The following is a 20,038-nucleotide window of genomic DNA, read 5'->3' on the forward strand; positions in this document are numbered from 1 at the left end:
TAAAACGAATTGAAAATATAAATTTTTTTAATATTTCTTCGAGTGCAACCCTAAAAGAGACCTTTACCGCTAAATATCATGTGTTTTGCCCAGAACACCTCAAGCGAGACCAAAATCTGAAATTTACACCCCTAAGGAGACGACGAGCATCTTCGCCCCTTTCATATGGGAGTTCCCCCACCTCCCGGGGGTTTCAGAACCAAAAAAGGGTCCCTTTCATAGAGGTAATAGATACAGCGATTATGAGAATATTTTTCCGGGACCAAATTATAGTGAGGTTCGACACTGTAGCGATTCTCCGTTAAACGTTCTCTAATGTCACTCCCGTTGGTTATCGGCGAGTAAATTTGCTTCGTTAACATTATTAATTTTGTGATGAAATAGGCTTTGAACAAACCTTATTGATTTTACAGGTTCCTGAAAACTTTTCATTCTTTTGCCCTTCGAAATATTTCACCAGCATACACACCCGCTTTAAGAAGAGACGTTCCACTGGAGGGATACAATGCAATTACAAGTTACTTTCAACAAGGCTTTGGCTGTTCTGATCGACGGCTATGTCCTAATCTTCACTGTAAGTTTTATGTTCCAGCACTCCTCCTCCATCCATCATCCTAACTTGAAGGTTTTGAACCAAAATGAAATATTAAAGTTCAGCCGTAGGCCTGTTTTGGTATTTGGATAATCAAGAAACTAAATGCAGCCTGATTTAAATAGTAACTGATGATTATCCCTTTTCAGGGGCGGATCCCGGATTTTTCTTAGGAGGGGGTGCACCACTAACTGACTGATGACGTAAAAAATTTTGAAAGCGAATACGAAGAAGAGGGCTTTTGACTAGGAAATAACATCATGTGAACTGCTGAGAGTACATATCAAACAATACAGCAGATTTTTTATGACTGTGAAGCGACTGCATAGTGTTAATTAGAAAGCCGCAGGTCATCCCGGGGGGGGGGGGGGTGCGCACCCCCTGCACCCTCCCCCTAGATCCGCCCCTGCTTTTCCTGTGTCCTTTTCTGTCGTTGGCATTGATCGGATCTTGTCTAGTAAGTCTTTTCTCTCTTTTAACGATGGAGAAATAACAGCTGAAATAAGAACGTACTAATATACCACCTCTTTTATAAGCTACACGGCCTTCAGCAAAGAGGAAATCATCTCAAGACCAATCGTAAAGAGACTCTAACCATTGTGGCCAAGCGCTCTTAAAAAAGGCGTTAATTTCTTGGATGCATATCTAACTAAATTTCCTTACCCAATTTTCTCCGCTGCGCGCACGAGCTCTGCTACCATGACTCCGCGGTTCTTTAGCGACAAAATTGCAAAATGTTCACTACTCAATAGTCTCGCAATTCCCATGCAGAAGAAACGTGAGCACAAAGAACAGTCCAAACCAAAGAGGATGATGGGGTGCACTGTTCTCTCTTGTTTCTGCCGCAGAGTTTCTCGAAAACAAATAGGCCTGGTCTGAATATCGTTCATACCTTTAATTTGTTAATAGGAGGAAGGACGTAGTCGATAACGTAACGAAGCGAAATTACATTGTCATCAAGAGCGGATACTTAAATATATATGCATCCAGTATTTCAATGTAAAAGTCAAGCTTAAAAGCGGGGTTATAAGTTGTAAAAATGCTATTTACTAGGGCGTTGTGTTCGCCTAATAGGGGTGTCCATTGTTAATATATGCTGGAGTAGACTGCACCATACACCTGTAAAAACCTTGAGATAGGTTAAAAAAATTAATGCGCCTATTTAAAACCACTTATCAGGGTTTGCTCATCGTTAGGCGCACTCTTTCTGGTGCTTTATACATATTTAGGTTTCAGAGTATATGTATACTTACGCCTCGCCTATTTCTACGCCTTTACCGCAAGTCTCATATAATAATCTTATTATACCTTTCAAACTTGCCTGTACATTAATTATATATGTATGAACTCTGCTAATTCTAACAATTCTTTCGTGATATTTTAACTTCTCGTGTACATATCATGCATAAGTTAATATACGCACGCTAAGCCTGTACCAATTGTGAAATTTCTGTGAGATTTAGGGCCTATCCACACTAAGCTGTTCACACACAATTTTCGGTGTAAATCACCAGACAGTTTGTCGCGACAAAATCGACTAGATAAACGAAAACGTGTTTCTCTTGTCAATAGTTTGTTGTAAAGCCATTGTTCTTTCCATTCAGTAATCTCAAATGCGACTGTCTTGTTAAAAGTAAATAGTTTCCAGTACAGAGCGGATTAATTTTTTTGAAACAAAAATTGTCACCATACAATTTTTGGTTTAGATGTTTCAAAGACAATACCAAATTTGTCTGTTAGTGCGGATAGGCCCTTACAGTTTGATTACAAAAATCACTATGAACACCCCCTCCCTTCTTGTCCGAGCTTTTTGTTCGGTAACAACTGGTTTTAACTCGAGCCCATTTGTTAGGAAGTTCAAAAAAGGAAATGGAATTAGTTTACTCCCTATAAGTTATTTTACAATCTAGCAAGATTTTTGAAAACGTTACCGCCAAAATAGCTGCAAGTTTCGATGGGTGCGTGATCAATAATTCGACTGTTTGTTTCCAAAGAAATCTGCCACTCTTTCAAAACGTGCAATTCTGGATCAGCAAACACCGTTTCGGGTCATTAATGGCCTCTAACCAACTGGTTTAGCAGAATCAACTAGACGCATTTTTGAAAACGTGTTATTGCAAAAATAGGACTTTTCCCGTCAAGTTTAACTAAACGTAGTTATTTCCTTTTTTTTGGCGGTGAAGCAGATGGGGCCCCATAGATATGTTTCTCTGTGGTGTTTAAAGGCTGATAGTGATCGTCCGCCTGCCACTGTATTTGGCCTAAACTCTCGTAATCTACTTGTCGATTCAAATCTAATGGTTGGTAACAAGTTTCATTCTTGATTTCTTGATAAGTACTCTCTTGCTTTGGATTAACGTCATTATAGTAAGTTGACTCGTCTAAATGTACGTCATCGTAAGTGTCCTGTCCTCTGGTTGTAAGTCTGTTACCATAGTGTTGTTCGTCAAGAAGCTGAATGGAGTTGTAATAGCTTCCTGACGTTGATGGATGGCTGTTGCCGGACATTTCTATTTTTTCTTGCCTTAAACTATTCTTTGTCCTCCTTGAACAACATGCAATGTCTGTCGGAATACAAAAAAAAAAGTGCTGGTTAGTCTGAGCAAGGTGTTTATTCATAGCATAAACACCATATTAAAGACAAAAGTGTTACCAACCAGCTTTTTACCTATTCAAATAAACACTTTTGACACTGAAATTATAATCTTATCACCATAACCACTACCACCACCACCACCACTACAATCATCGTCATCATCAACATTATTATCAACATCAACATGATCAACATCATCGTCTTCTTCATCATCGTCGTCAACATCATCGTCATCATTTCTTCGAAGTACATATTGCATTCCATCTTGAAGTGGTTGTCTCGCATTATCGTGTTGTGTCTATAGGCCCTATACCGATTTTGTTTTGCGATTGTATGGGAAACAGTTTGGCTTAAAAATTTCAGCTGAACGTGGTAATGGTGAATACAACCTGGTCAGTGTGAAAGCTCCCGTATTAGAATTTGAAGTAAAAGTGGCCTCTTACCCGTTCAAAAAGTCTAGCTATTAAATTTCATTAAGATTCAAAACGTAATGTTTGCGGTTTAAACCCTAGTTCGTTGTCGGATTCAGTACTAGTCTGTTATTGTCATTGTTGGCTGAAGGCCATTGCCGGTTTTTTTCTCTTATACCGTGCAAGGACTATTCGAAAATATGCATGTATACTGGTGTGCGAAATAATGCTTTTGATTGGCAAGCTATCGTGCTTGCACGCTATTACGATTCGTTGGTGAATACGGTTCGTCAGCGAATCTTCACCTCCTCCTGAGAATAAAGAAGTCCTTCAACTATGACGTCAACGCCAACGATGACGCCATTTCTAATTAAGTGAATTTGAATATCGTTCTTTCTGGCGTCGGTCTCGTGCAGGGTGGCTAAAACGTCCTTTAAGCTGACACAACTTGCAAACTGGTCAAGAGACTGCTATAAAAAGCGGTTATTTTCCGCACGATGGACTTTATGGCGAAAAAAGAAAAAAAGTATGTGTGGATATACTTACGTCACATGCGTATGCTAACGCAAAGTAGAAAAAACTCCAAGAATTATATAAGAATAGACCAAAACATACCATTACGAGGAGATCGACGGCGCCAAACAATAATTGCGACAACCACTATCAGCAGAATTACTAGGACTATCACTACCGCAACTATGGTAGCTGTTAAAGACTTGGAAGGTGATTCAGGATCGTTTTCCTCTGAGATAAACAAACAAGCAGACCAATATTTAGTAAAAACGAACAACACAAGACTAAAAGAGGGGAAAAACAAGAAAGATAGGGGGAAAAAGTCAGTGGAGACCGACTGAGGAAATAAATTGTCAACCAAAAAGTATTTCCTCTTAGGTACATTAAAACCAAATCAGGTTACTCCTCTAGCATAGTTAAGTGGTTTATAATGATGTCTTGAAAGACTCGCCAAGACAACTGACAGGGGCGGATCCAGGATTTTTTTTAGGAGGGGGTGCACTCGTCTCTTGCTCTACTTCAAAACCAATAAACCACATAGTTTTTTTTTTGGCAGAATACTAGTTGTTTTAGAAAACCGCTGGTCATCTCAGGGAGGGGTGCGCACCCCCTGCACCCTCCCCCTAGATCCGCCCCTGACTGAAGATAAAGGAAATGCCCCTACTATGGCTTGCTCATACAGCATGTCCGTGCAAACTCTATTTCTTTTCCCTAGTCTCTTTTTTTTTTGTCTACTCCACTATCCTTTGGGTGTCATTATGACTTTCATTCGTCACACTTTATACCAATATTGCAAGCTCACCTCTCAGGTGTATAAACGTTTGTAAAACAATTTTAAACTAGAGACTCTTCTCTTCGCTTCTTTGTAAGTAATGCTAGATCAAGCCTTTTTTAAGCAAAATTAAATGTGTTCTCGCTCCTTTTTTGTACGTATAACGCTTAAAGGTAGTAAAGCAAAGAAAGGAGATGTACAGGTAGAGCTATATATCTATAATTTAGACCTCAATCATGAAAAGCTGCTTTTGGTACTTCAAAAAAACGAGCAGTTCCATATTTCATCCATAATATTTATTTTGGACAGTTTTACCTGCTCATTTTCTAAAAAAAAAAAAAAAAAAAACGAGAATAAACGCGAGCTTAAATATGATGTTTGCCATTGCCAAAAATGTGATTTTAAATCTCTCTATTAAGACACAGTAAAAACCCAAGGCGTGGGGAGCTGGGTTTAAATTTGCTTGTGCGGTCGAAGGTTAAACGTTACGATACCTGAATAAAACCGAAGGACGGTAATTTGATCATAGCTAATCGTCTAAAGAAATGTCATTCAAGTTTGAAACCAACTTGCAAGCATATAACTTACTTTTCGTTGTAAACTGAATTAATCCCTCATTTTCATAGTTTTCATCTTGGTCAAAAGATCGCTGAAAGACCGCGTACTCTGTGTTTTCCTTTAGCTTTCCATTCAGATACTTAATATCAGCTAAAAACCATCGTCAAGAAATAGAAATGTTACATTGAGCTGATCATAATTTTCGTACTCTTATTTTAAAGTTATAAATAGTAGAATACATTAATGATTGAAAGAAAAACGCAAATGCTGAAATCACGCATCCTGACGTGATTGTATATCTGCTAAAAGACTCCTTAACATCCTTAATTGCTACTTGAAAAGCATATTAAGCAGTTAAGAAGTTGTATTAAAATTAAACCATCTTTTACATGTTAAGCTGTGAAAAGTGTATTTTCTGCGTAAAACGTTAAATTTTGGGGGAAAAAAGGACAAGTAAGGTGGAAAAAGTGAAAAAATCCCTCCAGTAACCTAATTTGCATATTTATCCCATAATATTAGCATCATCTTGTAAAAAAAGGGTATCTATTCAGGGTAGAAACTTGCCATGAATATTGTAACGTGGCGAAAACGCAAGAGAGAGCTTCTAACCCCTCCTCCCCTCTTGTACCACTGTCGGGGTATGAGTTTGCATATACGTCCGAAGGTTAATATCTTTCACACCCTTTGTTCTGAGGGGCACAAACGTCAGCCACTTACGCAACAAAGCGAAGCCGCTTTTGTTGTCATCATGACGCCAGTGGTGATTTAAAGACTTAAGAAGAAGTATTTTATTCGTCTACTTGTAGACAACTTACATGGGACAGCTCTACGTTTTCTCTTAGCGTCAGTTATACCACTCCGTGAGTAATACTTTCCATCTCCAACAGTAAATGTCGTTCTTGATTCCTCTCTTTCAAACTCAGCAGTTATGTAAGGTTCACCATCCACTTGGTCATCATACACGCGAGTAACGTTTTGGTACTTCTCGTCTGCTGGATTCCCTGGCTCTGCCCCTTTCGGTAACGTTATGACGATCATTCGGAAATATCTGGTGGCGACATGACAACACCACTCTTCAGTTATTTTTTTCCCGATAACGTTGTTTTGAAGGTGGAGAATTCGCATTTATATCATTTGCATCTAAATAATAGTTACTAACCATCTCTTAAAGTTGTGAAAGATAACCTAAATATAGCTATGGGCAGCTATAGGAAAAGAAAAAAATTAAAGTAATAAAATAATTAGCTACTTAAGAAATAGCTGAGAATACATGTACATACGTCACAGGACTCCCATTACTCAAGGCGTGTCTGTTGACAAATTTGACGGACACTTGTTTTGCACCAATGGCGTCATCAGCGGGTGGCAAAATCGTGGGCACGGCTGAAAGAAACGATTTTGACTGATTTCATTCGCTCCTGGTAGGAATATGGACGAATTTTTAAATTTCCTGTATTCTCCAAATAGCTCAACCAATAAATTTACCTAGTTTGTGTTAGAACTATAGTTAGCTTTACGGCAAAGGGCAATTACGAGATTCAGGCTAAAAATTCCCAAAGTGTGCAAAGTAATCCTTATGGGTGAAAAGGGCATGGAGCTGCTTACTGCTCTCTGAAGATGTAATGAACAGTTAAACGAACAGTTAATCAAGAAGTTAAGGAAACGAAAATTTGGTCAGAAATTGGCGGTTATCATTTGCCGTTAACGTGATTCTAAATCTCTCCAGTAATTTTATCTGAAAATAAATTCTGTGGAAGGTGTCCGATCTACAGTACCTTTAAACTAACGTTCCTAGCGAAGCCAAACGAAAACCTATTGTTTATGATCAAATATAGAAATGTAAAAAACTAGCATTTTGAAATCTCCTTACCATCTGTCGTTGCCTTTATCGCGTTGCTGAGTGGGCCATTCCCTTTCGAAGTTGCAGCCACAATCCAAAATGAATATTCGGCCTGTTGTCTCAGTCCATTGACGATTGCTGTTTTATTAGGAGGTTTGACGACCATTGTGCCTTCTGCCTTCTTCAGTTCGTCCCTATAGTATATGGTGTATTTAGTAATGATGCCATTCCTGTACTCCCTAGGAACGCGTTCCCATTCCACCAATACACTAGTGCTATTCAGTGCAGTCACATTGCTCAGTAAAGGAGCCGCAGAAGGTGCTGCAACAAAGGGTAACAATAGGAGTCGCTTAGCTCTGATCTGATTAGTCATTCTCCATCTGTCTTCTATGGCATATCCTTGTGCATTAGTTTGACAATTTGAAGTTATGTCAATTTATATTATAATCTGCCTATTCCCATCACCTGTATGCTGGACAATGTATTAATGTTTTAAGGAGAAATAACATCTCAGTCACTTTTGGGAGTTCAAGAGTTAACGAAGTTTGCCCCTTTCAGTCCACAATACCGATTCATGTCATAACTATTGGGAAATAACAAGAAGCTTTTGATAGAGCTATTGGTAATATAGAATTAATGATTCAAACAAAGGACTTAAAACTGCCTACAACAAAATTACACATTTGGTTGTCAGTGCGGTAAGACCCTTTCCTTTACACAGGAAAAAAAAGGATTCCCATTTTTGGATATTTTAGGGTATTTAAAGAATACCCATAAAAATCCCAAATTTGGCAAAGTGAGACAAGTCCCTGTGAGGGAATTCCCAACCAAGTTCCCAGATTGGGACTTGTCTCACTCTTCCAAATTTGGGATTTTTTTGGGTATTCTTTAAATACCCTAAAATATCCAAAAATGGGAATCCGTTATTTTTCCCTGTGTTAAGTGCTGGAGTGATCAATAAGCTTCAATAAAAACAAAGCAGGGGCGTAGCAAGATTTTCGACTAGTTGTAGGCCTGGCCGACGTTCATTTCCACAGTATTCTGAAAATTGCTCGCATGACACGACCACATAATCTGCATAGTTTTTAAACTCATCATGCTAAAATAAAGAGTGTCTGTCTGCTTGTCTGACTAGTACGCACTGACCCCAATCACTAACACTTTGAGCTCTTAAGCTCTTTAGCTCATCCCAACAATGCACAATTTATAACAAGCGGTAGGGAAATCAAACCAAAAATTTGTAGGTTCGGTCCTACAGGTCTATGGGCTGGCTACGCCCCTGCAAAGAATAAAATCTACCATTTAAAAGGCTCCATGCCTTACAAATACGTTTTCAACAAAAATTTTGGTACAAAATTTTGTTAGCTATCACAGTGCAATGCACTTCAAACCTCCAGGACCTAGTTGGTTCTTTTTCGAATCCCCCATAATGCGCTCTATCTGTTTGTCCCTCAAATTGTGCATAAGTTGTTGTTTTTAAATGCTCTTAGGATTTGCAGTCCTCCTGGGAGCATTTGGCAGCAATAATTAATGTGAAAATTTGGGGTCAAACAGAGTGTATCATGGAGGAATACGAAAATAGAGAATGATAAAAGGAATCATTTGGTTGCATACAGCTTCGGGAGGTGAACTGGTTATTGCACTATTCATAGGACTCAGACAGTGTTAAGTAAAATGTCCTTAATTGACCTGTGATGCCCCTGTAAATACTTACTATCTTCGTCCGTGCGAACTGTGATTGTAGAACTGGCCGGCCCATCACCTTTAATTGTGGCTGCTACTACGCTAATGCTGTAAACTGTGTACTTGGCGAGTCCTGTCAACTTCACACTTCGACTGTTAACTTGCGATATTTTCTGCTCACCTCCTTCTGTCTTTCTGTATAGAATTGTATATTGGAGGATCTCACCGTTCTGTTTGTCTTCAGGCACTTCATCCCACTTGACCAAGATTTCAGTTGGGCTCGTGGGATGTCCTTGTACGTTTTGTGGAGCAGCACTTGGCTCTAATAAAATAAGAATTACTTTGAAAGAAAGAAAGGAGGAAAGAGGAAGAGGAAGAAGACGGAGAGAAAGAAGATGATGATGAAGAAGAATGTGTATCACAGATCATTGTCCTTTAACGTAGGCGAGGCTCATCAAGCTTAATGTCATGTCCTCTTTAGGTAAAGCTAAATAAAATGAAATGCATTTGAAGCCAAAACCACACGAATCTTTCTCCAGTTTACTGAGACAAGACGTTTTTATGAGAAATGACGTCATCCTTATGCGGACGTGTACATCATATGTTTGAGAAAGTCCAATATATAAGCTTTTCTTAAAGGAAGAATGAGATCCATATAATTGAGTATATATTGGTCACTAAAAAGACAGAAAGCATAATGAATCGTATGACACTTTATGTTTACACGTTAAGATATATGATGCCCCTTCTTCAGGTTTGCACCTTATAACTACGCTAATTAGAAAGTGACTTACTCTTTTGATTGCTTGTAACAAAGATGGGGTCACTATAGGGTCCATTTCCTTTAATAGTGGACGCCAAAATGCTGATGTTGTACTTCGTGTCATTTTTAAGATTCGTCAGATTGGCTTGAAGCAAACGGGAATCAACTGTTGTTGTATTGATTGATGTGGATGAATTTACTCCCGCACTTTCTATCGCCTGAAACCTAACCGTGTACGTTAATATGATACCGTTTTGGGCTGCACTGAGAACTTCATTCCAGGCAACCAAAATACTGCTGAAAGATGTATCCACTGGTCTTAGATTCAATGGAAAACCGCTTGGACCTAAGAAGAAAAATCAGAAAAAAAAAATTGGGATAGCTTGATTTAGCCGGTTCTACTTGATGTTGATGAAAATTGTTTTCTTCCTTTCTTTCTTTTTTTTTTGTTAAAACGGTGAAATTAAAAGTGCTCAAAACCTTTTTACGATTTATGTCAGCCATCAACGGTTACAGCGAACCAGGCTTAAAGATTTTTTCCCCTTGGGCAATTTATGGCTGTGTTACCGCAAACATGAAAGTGATAACATCCCGGAGCGAACCCAACTTAAGCTATTTCCGCAATGGGTGCTTTGGGAAAAAAGTCTAATGTAACGGCTCCTAATAAATGTAGGATTGTCATGGAAGAGGACAATAGGACAGACATGCGCACTGCCTAAAATACACAGCTGTAATTGTCAAGCTCCTCCAGGCCAGCTTTGCATGTTCAATATGGGAGGGTAGTGTTTTCCCCTTCAAGATAAAGTGTTTACCATTTTATAATGAATAAAATGAAAAAAAAAACAAAACAAACAAGACAAAACAAATAAAAAAGCAACTTTTAAAAGTAGTGATCTGCATTTTGTATGGCTAGAGATCTGAAATGAATACATATTAACAAAATTAATGAACACCAGAAATTCACCACTTACGGTCTTCATCTGTAATGACAATAATAGGGTCACTTCTATTGCCACCTCCCTTGCCAGTAGATGCAAACACTGTGATGCTGTAGTTGGTAAATTTTTTCAATCCTGTCAATGTAGTATTTGTTCTTGGAGCAATCACTATCTTCGTTCCTGAGTTACCACCAGGAACCTTTGTGTAGGTGATTGTATAATACACTATTATGCCATTTTGATTGTCTACTGGTATGTCATTCCACTGAACAAAAATGCTTGTAGACGTTATGCTGTTTCCTGTGATATTAGCTGGGGGAGCATTTGGTACTGCAATAACGACAACACCAAAACAATTTTTCCAAAAATCATAGCACATGTATTAAAATCAAATCTGAACATGTTCGTCTACCTATCTAGTGGTAATTGGACCGAATTAACCCCTTTTCCTCGAAGGAATCTCATTAACTTGAGGGGGAATACATTAGCGCCGATGACGTCATAGCCTTTTATCTTTATGCGGAGGAATCTCATTAAGATGGTCATGTGCTACTTTTAAGTGATTTATACCGGCCTGGCAGGTTTTCTTGTTACTTCAAGGTCGGTAAATGTCTTGGTTTTCGTTTGGTTGATTAGAAAATAAGAAACGTTGTGGTCAATTCATGGCGTGTAAGGAATAAGTGCTAACTCGCCAGTCAGTCGTAAAGTAATTATGCAAGTTTGTTTCTGCTGCTGTCATTCTAGTTCCGGTTTATTGATTCTTGGCGCGCAAACGGCGTGCATATTTATTAAGGAAGAAGGCAAACAGGATCGTTTTACCCCAAAAGAAATTTCCACCTTCTCTCCCTTTTTTGCTCCTCCACAAGTCAGAGCGAATTAAAGAGTAAGCAGGGGCTTTTATAAGGCAAGGATTTAAATGATGTGAGCACAGCAGGTTTTCTAAATAATCGAATGTCAGCAAAGAAAGAGTCAAAGAAAGGCCCTTTGTATGAAAAAGAAAGAGTATAGGTCAGTATAAAACATGGACTGCGGACTACGGACTGCGGATTGGATATAAAATACGGACTAGGTATAAAACGCGGACTGGAAAATACGGACTGAGTATAAAACACAGACTAGGTATAAAGCGCGGACTGAGGACTGTGGACCAGGTATAAAATACGGACTACGGACTACTTTGGTAAAAACGGTGCTAATTGGTTCTAGGTAAGGAAAAATAAGATCAAAGATCGCTAAATGGCAAAACACGTGAGTTAAAGTTTTAAATACTCCTATAAATTCTTGGTGGAGGAGTGCCTCCCGGTTCTCTGAGTCATGAGCCGGTCAAAATGCTATTTTCTTCACCCATTTTTAGACCTTGTCTCGGTTCTAACATCATGAAAGGGGTCAGAATCAGGGGGTACTCCCTTATATAAGGGAAGGGTAGGGATTTTGGGCCTTTTTGGTCTGAAAACACTTTGCCCATTTTGGTCTGGAATCGGGTATGGTTTTCGAGGGAACTACGGGAGCGTATATGAATGGACGTACTTATCGAATCAATTCCAAATGAATAAGAACGAACTAGAAATGTGCCAAATCGAAATGCATTTGGAGAATTTTTTGTTTCCGCTCTAACTTGGTAATGATGACGCAATTTCTGCCTAATTAGACCTAACCTGTTCCAGGTTCCGAGATAGTTGGGTTCTCTGAATTGAAAAAGCGCAAACACGAAAATAAAACGGGAGAAATTTGGGGAGTCTCCCCAACTATCTGAGAGCCTGGAACAGGCTAAATTAGGCCAGGTCCGAGAATGGGTATGGATTTTAGTGATCTGGTCTGAAAACGGGTGTGGAAAATGACATTTTTTGTCTGCAATATCCGCAATAAGGTCAGGATTCGGAGAACCGGGCACCACACCCCCACCAAGAATTCCCAGTAGTACCCCCGTCCGGGAATCAGGAGCATGGTGTAAATCATGTCATCATATCATCGCTTAGAATACAACCAGACGTTGGATGACTCATTCCGGTTATTATTCACGTATGTGAGTCGTCCCTCCCCACTAAATACTGCTTTTGTGCATCGCGGAATGCCCTACATTGACCTTCTCGTCTGAGTTCTTCATTCAGTCCTCATATTCCCAAGGCTTTCTTTGAAACTGAATTGTGGCGTCCGATAAGAATTTTACTGATCTGACTAACACCAATACTATTTTTTTTTATAATTCGGTGCTTCTTATTGGTTTAAAACTGCAAATTGAAATCTCTTCTAACTCATTCTTTTTATAAAATTCAGAGTTTAATTTCAGTTGCCTTGAGTACCGGCTTAACCTTCCTTCTCCGTGGGAAGAATAAACTACGTGAACAGCCAAGGGAATGTTAAAGCTGGGACTACTGTTTTTGCTACTCCGCTCTCCATTTCTGTCAGTTTTACCTTTCTAAAGCTGTTTTTATATACATTGTCCGTAGTCCGCGTTTTATACCTATTTCATGTTTTATACTAAGTCCGGAGTCCGCATTTTATACCCAGTCCGCAGTCCATGTTTTATACTGACCGGAAGGAGTATTGAGTTAGCGAAGGACATGGCATATATGAAATTTTATTTCTTTTTCCCCACAACTGTTACCCGCCTTTTTTCGAAAGTCACCAACGTTAAACCACTATATGATGGTTACACCACGTACTTATCGTTTTACTAGCGAATGCAGATGACCCGTTGAAACGAGGTAGAAAAAAAATGGCGTCTGAAGAGCTACCGAATAGAAGGAAAACTAACTGCCTCTGGAGCATATTACCCTCAGTGATGGCTTCGATTCTTCATTGGTTTCACTTACAAAAGAGCCTAATTTTCGTTGTAAAAAGGCAGTGCCTTAGTGAGTGGTTTTCCGAGAGAAAAACGTTTATTTTGCAAGATTAACGTTGTATGTTTTGATGGGAAGCTGGGAATTCAAAAACTTGTCGGGACAAGAATGTTTTCTCCTCACGCTTAGAGAAGTATGAAGGTAAGCGCTGTTTTAAAAGGTTAGTAAGAGCTTCATTTTGTCTGTATAGTATAGAGTTATTTTGATCATAAAAGGCAGTGGCTATAATGAAATTCACAGGAAAAAAATAACAGATTCACATTATTGGATATTTTAGGGTATTTAATTAAAGAATACCCATAAAAATCCCAAATTTGGCAAAGTGAGACAAGTCCCAACCAGGGAATTCCCAACCAAGTTCCCTAGTTGGGACTAGTCTCACTCTTCCAAATTTGGGATTTTTGTGGGTATTCTTTAAATACCCTCAAATATTCAAAAATGGGAATCTGTTATTTTTTTCCTGTGAAATAAACTTCATTTCTTTTTCGATGAAAATTTAGTTTGATCATTGGTTTTTCAATTTCTAAGCTGGGTAATGTGGCCATTTGTGTGAAAATTCCAAAAAATATACGAAAAAAAAATTATCCCATATTTTTTATAGGAGAGTAAAAAATTTATCCCACATTGCCTTTATGTTCTTCCATAATCAATCTCTTTTTGTGTTATCTGCCCATGCCTGTGGCCATGTTGGTAGCCATGTTGTCCGAAATTTCTGGCTATGAAGAACAATAGCTTGTACAGGCAAACGCACTGCCCAACTTAACTGCACTGTAATTGATTGATTGATTGATACACTTTTATTTGAATACGGTAATTTCATAAGTTACATAACTTCTTTACATGAAAGCCGTATGGAAACAGAAGTAAATACTGTACAACTACACTAAAAATATGTACAAATAATAAAATTTGGTAAAATGTAGTCAACAGTTTGCCTGCCTACTAGCTAGTTTTCTTTTAAAGATAGCTTTAGATTCGGACGCTTTTATGTCATTTGGTAATGAATTCCACAGCATTCCTCCTCTGTATGAGAAAGACCCTTTATAATATTCTGTTTTTGGAATGTGGTCCAGTACAACATTATATTCGGTATTTCTTAACTTAGACTTATAAGGGTTGTTCTCACAGACATTCGAGAAAAGATTGCTTAAGTAACTAGGTACATTTCCATTCACTGTATCATACATTAATAGACGTAGGTGCCTTTGACGCCTTGAGGCAAGCTCTTCCCAGTTTAGTTGTTTTCGTATTTGTGCTGAATGAACGTCATAACCTTGAAAGGTTATTATGCGTGCAGCACGATTTTGTAATTTCTGGATCCTAGTGGCATGTCCCTGGTCTAAATTGTCCCAAACAATGTCACAGTAGTCGAACACAGGCTGGATAAGAGATTTGTAAATAGAATTTAGAACATCTAATGGTACATAATCCCATGCCTGTTTCAGACCACTGATGGATCGATTGACTTTTGAACAAAGTTTGTCAACATGCTCATCATTGTGAAGGTACTGTAGACCAGCTTCGCATGTATAATTTTTTATCAGAGAGGACACAAGCAAGTGTTTTCAGAAAGTGTTTCCAGTTTCATAATGAATAAAAAGTAGAAGAAAAACAACTTTTAAAAGGACTGGAGATCTCCATTTTGTATCCTAGAGATCCTAGAGATCTAAAACCGATCTATATATAGACAAATAAACACCAGAATTGTACTTACGGTCTTCATCTGTAATGACAATAATAGGTTCACTTCTATTTCCATCCCCCTTGGCAGTAGATGCAAACACTGTGATACTGTAGTTGGTAAATATTTTCAATCCTGTCAATGTAACATTTGTGCTTGGAGCAATCACTATCTCCTTTCTTGAATTACCACTGGGCACTTCTGTGTAGGTGATTGTATAATTCACTATAATACCATTTTGATTATCTGCTGGTACTTCATGCCACTGAACAAAAATGCTGGTAGACGTTATGTTGTTTCCTGTGATATTAGCTGGGGGAGCATTTGGTACTGCAATAACAACAACACCAAAATATTTGTTTTTTTCCAAAAACCATAGCACATGCATTAAAATCAGCCTAAAAATATTCATCTACTTGCTACCGTGTTTTTAACACGTGAGTAAATTTAGTCATGTCCGACCTAATTCCCACTCGTGGTAGGACATTATGACTGGGCAGATTAGATGTTATCAGGGACTATCATTTTGAAATTGGAGATAAGCATTAAGATATGCCCTTCTCAGTCTTTCTGGTTTGTCCGACTTACACTGTAAATGGCACAGCTTTATCAGGTCAGACAATAATGTCCTATCTAGACAGAAAAATGTTTTTCAGTCCTCAGTAATTATCGGAAAGTTCCTGCTACTGAAAGATTGCTGAATTCCTGTTTGTTGTTCTGTAGTATTTTAGGGGAAAAAAATAAAAAAGGTGTGCTTTAGGTCTGGAGAAAACAAAGGACATGCTGAAAGTCCAAAACCTTACCCCGAATACCCTGCTGTACCAGACCACATTGAGTTCATTCTTGTTGAAGATAGTCATCTAAATCCTTTTAATAATTTTAGACTCTTTAACCACACATACTACATTGCAAAACCTTTTAAAGAACTGTACAAATTCTAAAGCAGTGACCATAACTTAATTTAATTTACATACAAACATGTAAATCAAGTTACACGTACAACGTTAGTAACTTATTTTACCAGAACCTTAAAAGCAGCTGAGCTATTTTATTCAACAAGTACCTTCTTCATCTGTGGTTGTGGTGATTAGTAAGCTGGGAGTACTGAAACCAACTCTGTTAGTAGCAAACACCCGTATGTAATATGTCCTTCCAGGATGTAGGTCTACAAGAGAAGCACTTGTGGAGGAGTTAGGTATCACACATCCACTACTTGACAGCCCTTCACATCTAGCCTCTGCAAACGTTACAATATCTCTACTAATCTCAACAGTGTAGTTACGAATATCACTGTTGCCACTAAAACCAGGTGTCCAAGAGATATTTACGGCTCGCGAGCTCTTAGAAATAACTACCACATTCTCTGGCTGGCTTGGTGCAACTACAAAAAAAAAAAAAAAAGAATACTGCACTTATTAATTAAAGGCGAAAAACAGGCAAGCAGATTCTTAGGTCACCCACCGTGCCCAGTTCACACTGACCATTATAAGTATATTTAATGAAAAAAGCTGTTGTAAATGAGTACTTTCCGTTATTTAGTCGACTTGACAGTAGCTTAATGATGATTATTCTGTGCTTTCTAGGCTATACTAGTTAACGCAAGTTATTGTAACCAAAAGGATATAAAAATATAAAAATCTGTAGTTAAAACAGAGACTGGAAATAGGCAACTTTTGGTTACAAAATTTAACACTTTAGCTAGAAGATTTCGATCTCACGACCTTCATCAGTTACACGGACATATGATGAACAGAACTTTTGGGGAGCAAGGGATGGCGCAGTGGTGAGAGCGCTCGCCTCCCACCAATGTGGCCCGGGTTTAAATCCCAGTGTCGACACCATATGTGGGTTGAGTTTGTTGTTGGTTCTCTCCTTTGCTCCGAGAGGTTTTTCTCTGGGTACTCCGGTTTTCCCCTCTCCTCAAAAACCAACATTTCCAAATTCCAATTCCACCAGGAATCAGGTAGACGAAGAACACTTTGTGGATGTGTTACTTCTAAGTCATTATTTATTTATTTATTTATTGATTTAAATACTGTTTTACAGCGGTGAATTATGCCACGAATTACAGTCAACTCCCTTTATAGCGGACACTGTAGGGACCTCGAGTTAATGTCCTCATGAGCGAGGGTCTGTAATAGCGGGAGTTTATTTCAGTGAAACGTCTGTAATTTGTTTTTTTTCCGGGGATTTAGCTGCTGTCCTTATTATGGGGGTGTCTGTTATAGCTGGGTGTCCGCAAGGCGAGAGTTGACTGTACAAAGAAAATAACAGAAAAGAAACTTCAACAGACTAAAGCAATTGATGATCTGTGTGTTATGGTTTCACAAGAGCGAAAAATTACGTAACGAGTCTACTACGTGCATTGGGAGTGGTCTAATTGTAAATAGTGGTGAAAGAGAGTGCAGATGTAAAATTGTTTACAGACCACAGATTTTTTTTTTTAATTACCCTAGCGTTAGGGTAATAGTTTTATTTAACGCTCTCAACCTAAATTCTCATATCTTTTTTTTTCTTTTTATGTACCGCTAACTAAAATAAAAAAACGTTGATCTGAGTGATATGAAGAAGAACCCGTATAAACGAATGAATATTTCCTTGTCACATGAAATGAAAACTCGCGAACAATACAGAAAAAACAAGAAACGAACGGAAATAGAGCGATTTTATTGGTTTGTCGAACGGATACAAACGCGCGTGGCTGTTGGTTTGTTAAGCGAACGCTCGGCTGAAAAAAATTAATACCCAAAGATCTTTCTAGAAATCAACCGATCCTTCGTTTTGACGTCATACTACAACGCGATTGGCCAATCGAACAATTCCTTCTCCATATTAGGGTCTTCTTTGACGGGAAAAAGCAAGAGTCGATGTTTTGATCTTTTCATCCATTGGCTGATAAAACAAATAAAGAACACCTGCCGGAAACACTTTTCAAGGTAATGCGAAAAACGCTCTCTACGTTTCAAAGAAAGACGATGACTGACGAAAAAGATGTGGTTGCTAAAAACCGTGGAACTAGTTACATACAATGTAAAGTTGCGATCTAAAAAAGAATTACCAGAAGAATAATTTAATGAGCGATCCAGCTTTCGTAATGTTCTGTATCAACCGACATTCCGTTTAACGGGGACTCCACAGGTAACAAATAAGTTTCTTTAACGACTAAAGATCTAGGAGCATAAAAGACTTTTACTGATGCACAGAATTAAACTTACGTAAGTAAAAGTTTCCTTACATTGAACTATAAGAGAGGCAGCAGTTGAGGTTACTGTCTTAACAGGGTTGCTAGCAAAACATATGTATTCTCCACCGTCTGTTCTGTTCACCCTCGTTATTGTTAGTTGTTTGTTATCTGCTGAGAAACTGATTCTTGAATCGACAGTGACATTTACAGGAGATCCATTTATGGTCCAAGAGAATGTTGGCGTAGGATTGCCACTTGCATTACATAAAAATGATACATTCAAGCCTTCCAGTACTATCTGATTCTGTGGATGTTCGGAGATCTCAGGTTGATCTGTGTTAAGAGGAAAAGTACTCATTTGTTAAGAGATATAGGTTTCACTGTTAAATGATATCTCTGAGGCAAAACTGAATAGCTAGACTAAACTTTAAACTTTAAAAACGAAATAATTTTTAATAACGACTTTTGACCTGCAGATATATCGCCCTAAACTCATATTTCAATATTTGGCATAACAACGAAAAAATGTAGAATGACTGATTCTACTGAAGAAATTTAGGTGCTTTCTAGAGTTTAGAGTAGATAAAACGACTAATCCTTAAAAAAAAAAAAACAAACAAACAAACAAACAATACTTAAATTCGTCACTGCTCATAAAAAAAAAAACAGACAAACAAACAAAAAACAGTAGATTAAACAAAAATATGCTAGAACATTCTTAATTCTGCAGTAGGTCCCTTTTCTAGCTGACAACAGTAAAACAAAGAAAAACAGGACATGTTTTAGCCTGTGCAAGATGCTAAATCTCAACCCTAGCAAAAAAAACGTTCTGTGAATTATGCAATAGACGTTTTCACCGATACGACGGCCATATTGAATTAATTCGATTTAAGGAGTATTATAGGATGCCCAGGGGGCATGAGCACATTTCGTTTGTATTTTCGAGCGCTTTTTGGGACACTTTTTCTTAAAGTTTTCTTAGAATAAGATTGTAATGGGAAAAAAAGATCCTTGTGCCGTGTTTGGGTGTAATGATGGTCGCCTTTTTCCCGAGAAATATGCAGTGAAAGACCATATTTCTAATACTAAACTAGATAGACGATCATCATTACATCCAAACACGGCACGAGGATCTTTTTTTCCCAAAACAATCTTATTCTAAGAAATCTTTAAGAAAAAATGTCCACAAAAGCGCTGCAAAATACAAACGAAATGTGCTCATGCCCCCTGGTTCTCGTATAATACTCCTTAAATCGAATTAATTCAATATGGCCGCCGTATCAATAAAAAGGTCTATTGGTACATACCTTCTAATTTAAACGTAGAATAAAATGACGCAGGTTATTAGAATAGATTTCTAGTGATACCCATCGTTTTTAACCTCTCTTATTACTAGGGAATTTGATGTTGAGTTTAGACTTTACTGGTTATATCTACGACAAGTGAATTTTTTTGTGTTTTTATATTGGTAGATATTCCAAAGAGAATCTCGCCGGGTGATACACCATTTCTATTACACAGTTGGGCTTAAGTAAATGAGTGAAAGTATTCTTACATTGAACTATAAGAAAGGCAGCACTGGAATTAACTGCACCAACACTGTTGTTAGCCACACATCTGTATTCCCCGCTGTCCACCCTGTTCACATTGGTTATGTTGAGTTGTTTG

At 38.1% G+C, this 20,038-nt stretch overlaps 2 protein-coding genes across 2 annotated transcripts in view; both read right to left on the minus strand.

The window, feature by feature from the left end:
• Window positions 1–2,700: 2,700 nt before the first annotated feature.
• On the minus strand, window positions 2,701–17,552 carry LOC140953609 (receptor-type tyrosine-protein phosphatase delta-like). Its single transcript, XM_073403027.1, has 11 exons — window positions 17,531–17,552; window positions 16,250–16,597; window positions 15,220–15,516; window positions 9,759–10,073; window positions 8,996–9,286; window positions 7,312–7,602; window positions 6,722–6,824; window positions 6,257–6,489; window positions 5,472–5,591; window positions 4,214–4,342; window positions 2,701–3,156 (listed from the first exon to the last, which is right to left on the minus strand). Exons 1-11 carry the CDS (start codon window positions 17,550–17,552, stop codon window positions 2,750–2,752), a joined length of 2,556 nt encoding a protein of 851 aa, XP_073259128.1. The 3' UTR covers window positions 2,701–2,749.
• A 745-nt stretch (window positions 17,553–18,297) lies between these two features.
• Window positions 18,298–20,038, minus strand: part of LOC140953610 (hemicentin-1-like) — a 24,431-nt gene continuing 22,690 nt past the window's right edge. Inside the window, exons 17-18 of the mRNA XM_073403028.1 lie at window positions 19,926–20,038; window positions 18,298–18,703 (exon numbers count right to left, since the gene is read on the minus strand). The exon at window positions 19,926–20,038 is cut by the window's right edge and continues 169 nt beyond it. Coding sequence (XP_073259129.1) covers window positions 18,357–18,703; window positions 19,926–20,038 — 460 coding nt within the window. The 3' untranslated portion in view covers window positions 18,298–18,356. The remainder of the gene's footprint in view (window positions 18,704–19,925) is intronic.

The sequence above is a fragment of the Porites lutea genome, chromosome 12 (assembly GCF_958299795.1).
Source record: "Porites lutea chromosome 12, jaPorLute2.1, whole genome shotgun sequence".
In the NCBI taxonomy this organism is placed as follows: domain Eukaryota; kingdom Metazoa; phylum Cnidaria; class Anthozoa; order Scleractinia; family Poritidae; genus Porites; species Porites lutea.

What these genes read in the sequence shown, in the direction of transcription:
- LOC140953609 (XM_073403027.1), bottom strand. Translation starts at nt 17,552, where the DNA reads ATGCACGTAGTAGACTCGTTAC. An exon ending in TGTTACAAGCAATCAAAAGA is followed by an intron (nt 9,287 to 9,758) that starts GTAAGTCACTTT and finishes TTATTTTATTAG; the next exon opens with AGCCAAGTGCTGCTCCACAA. An exon ending in CCGTCGATCTCCTCGTAATG is followed by an intron (nt 3,157 to 4,213) that starts GTATGTTTTGGT and finishes GTATTCCGACAG; the next exon opens with ACATTGCATGTTGTTCAAGG.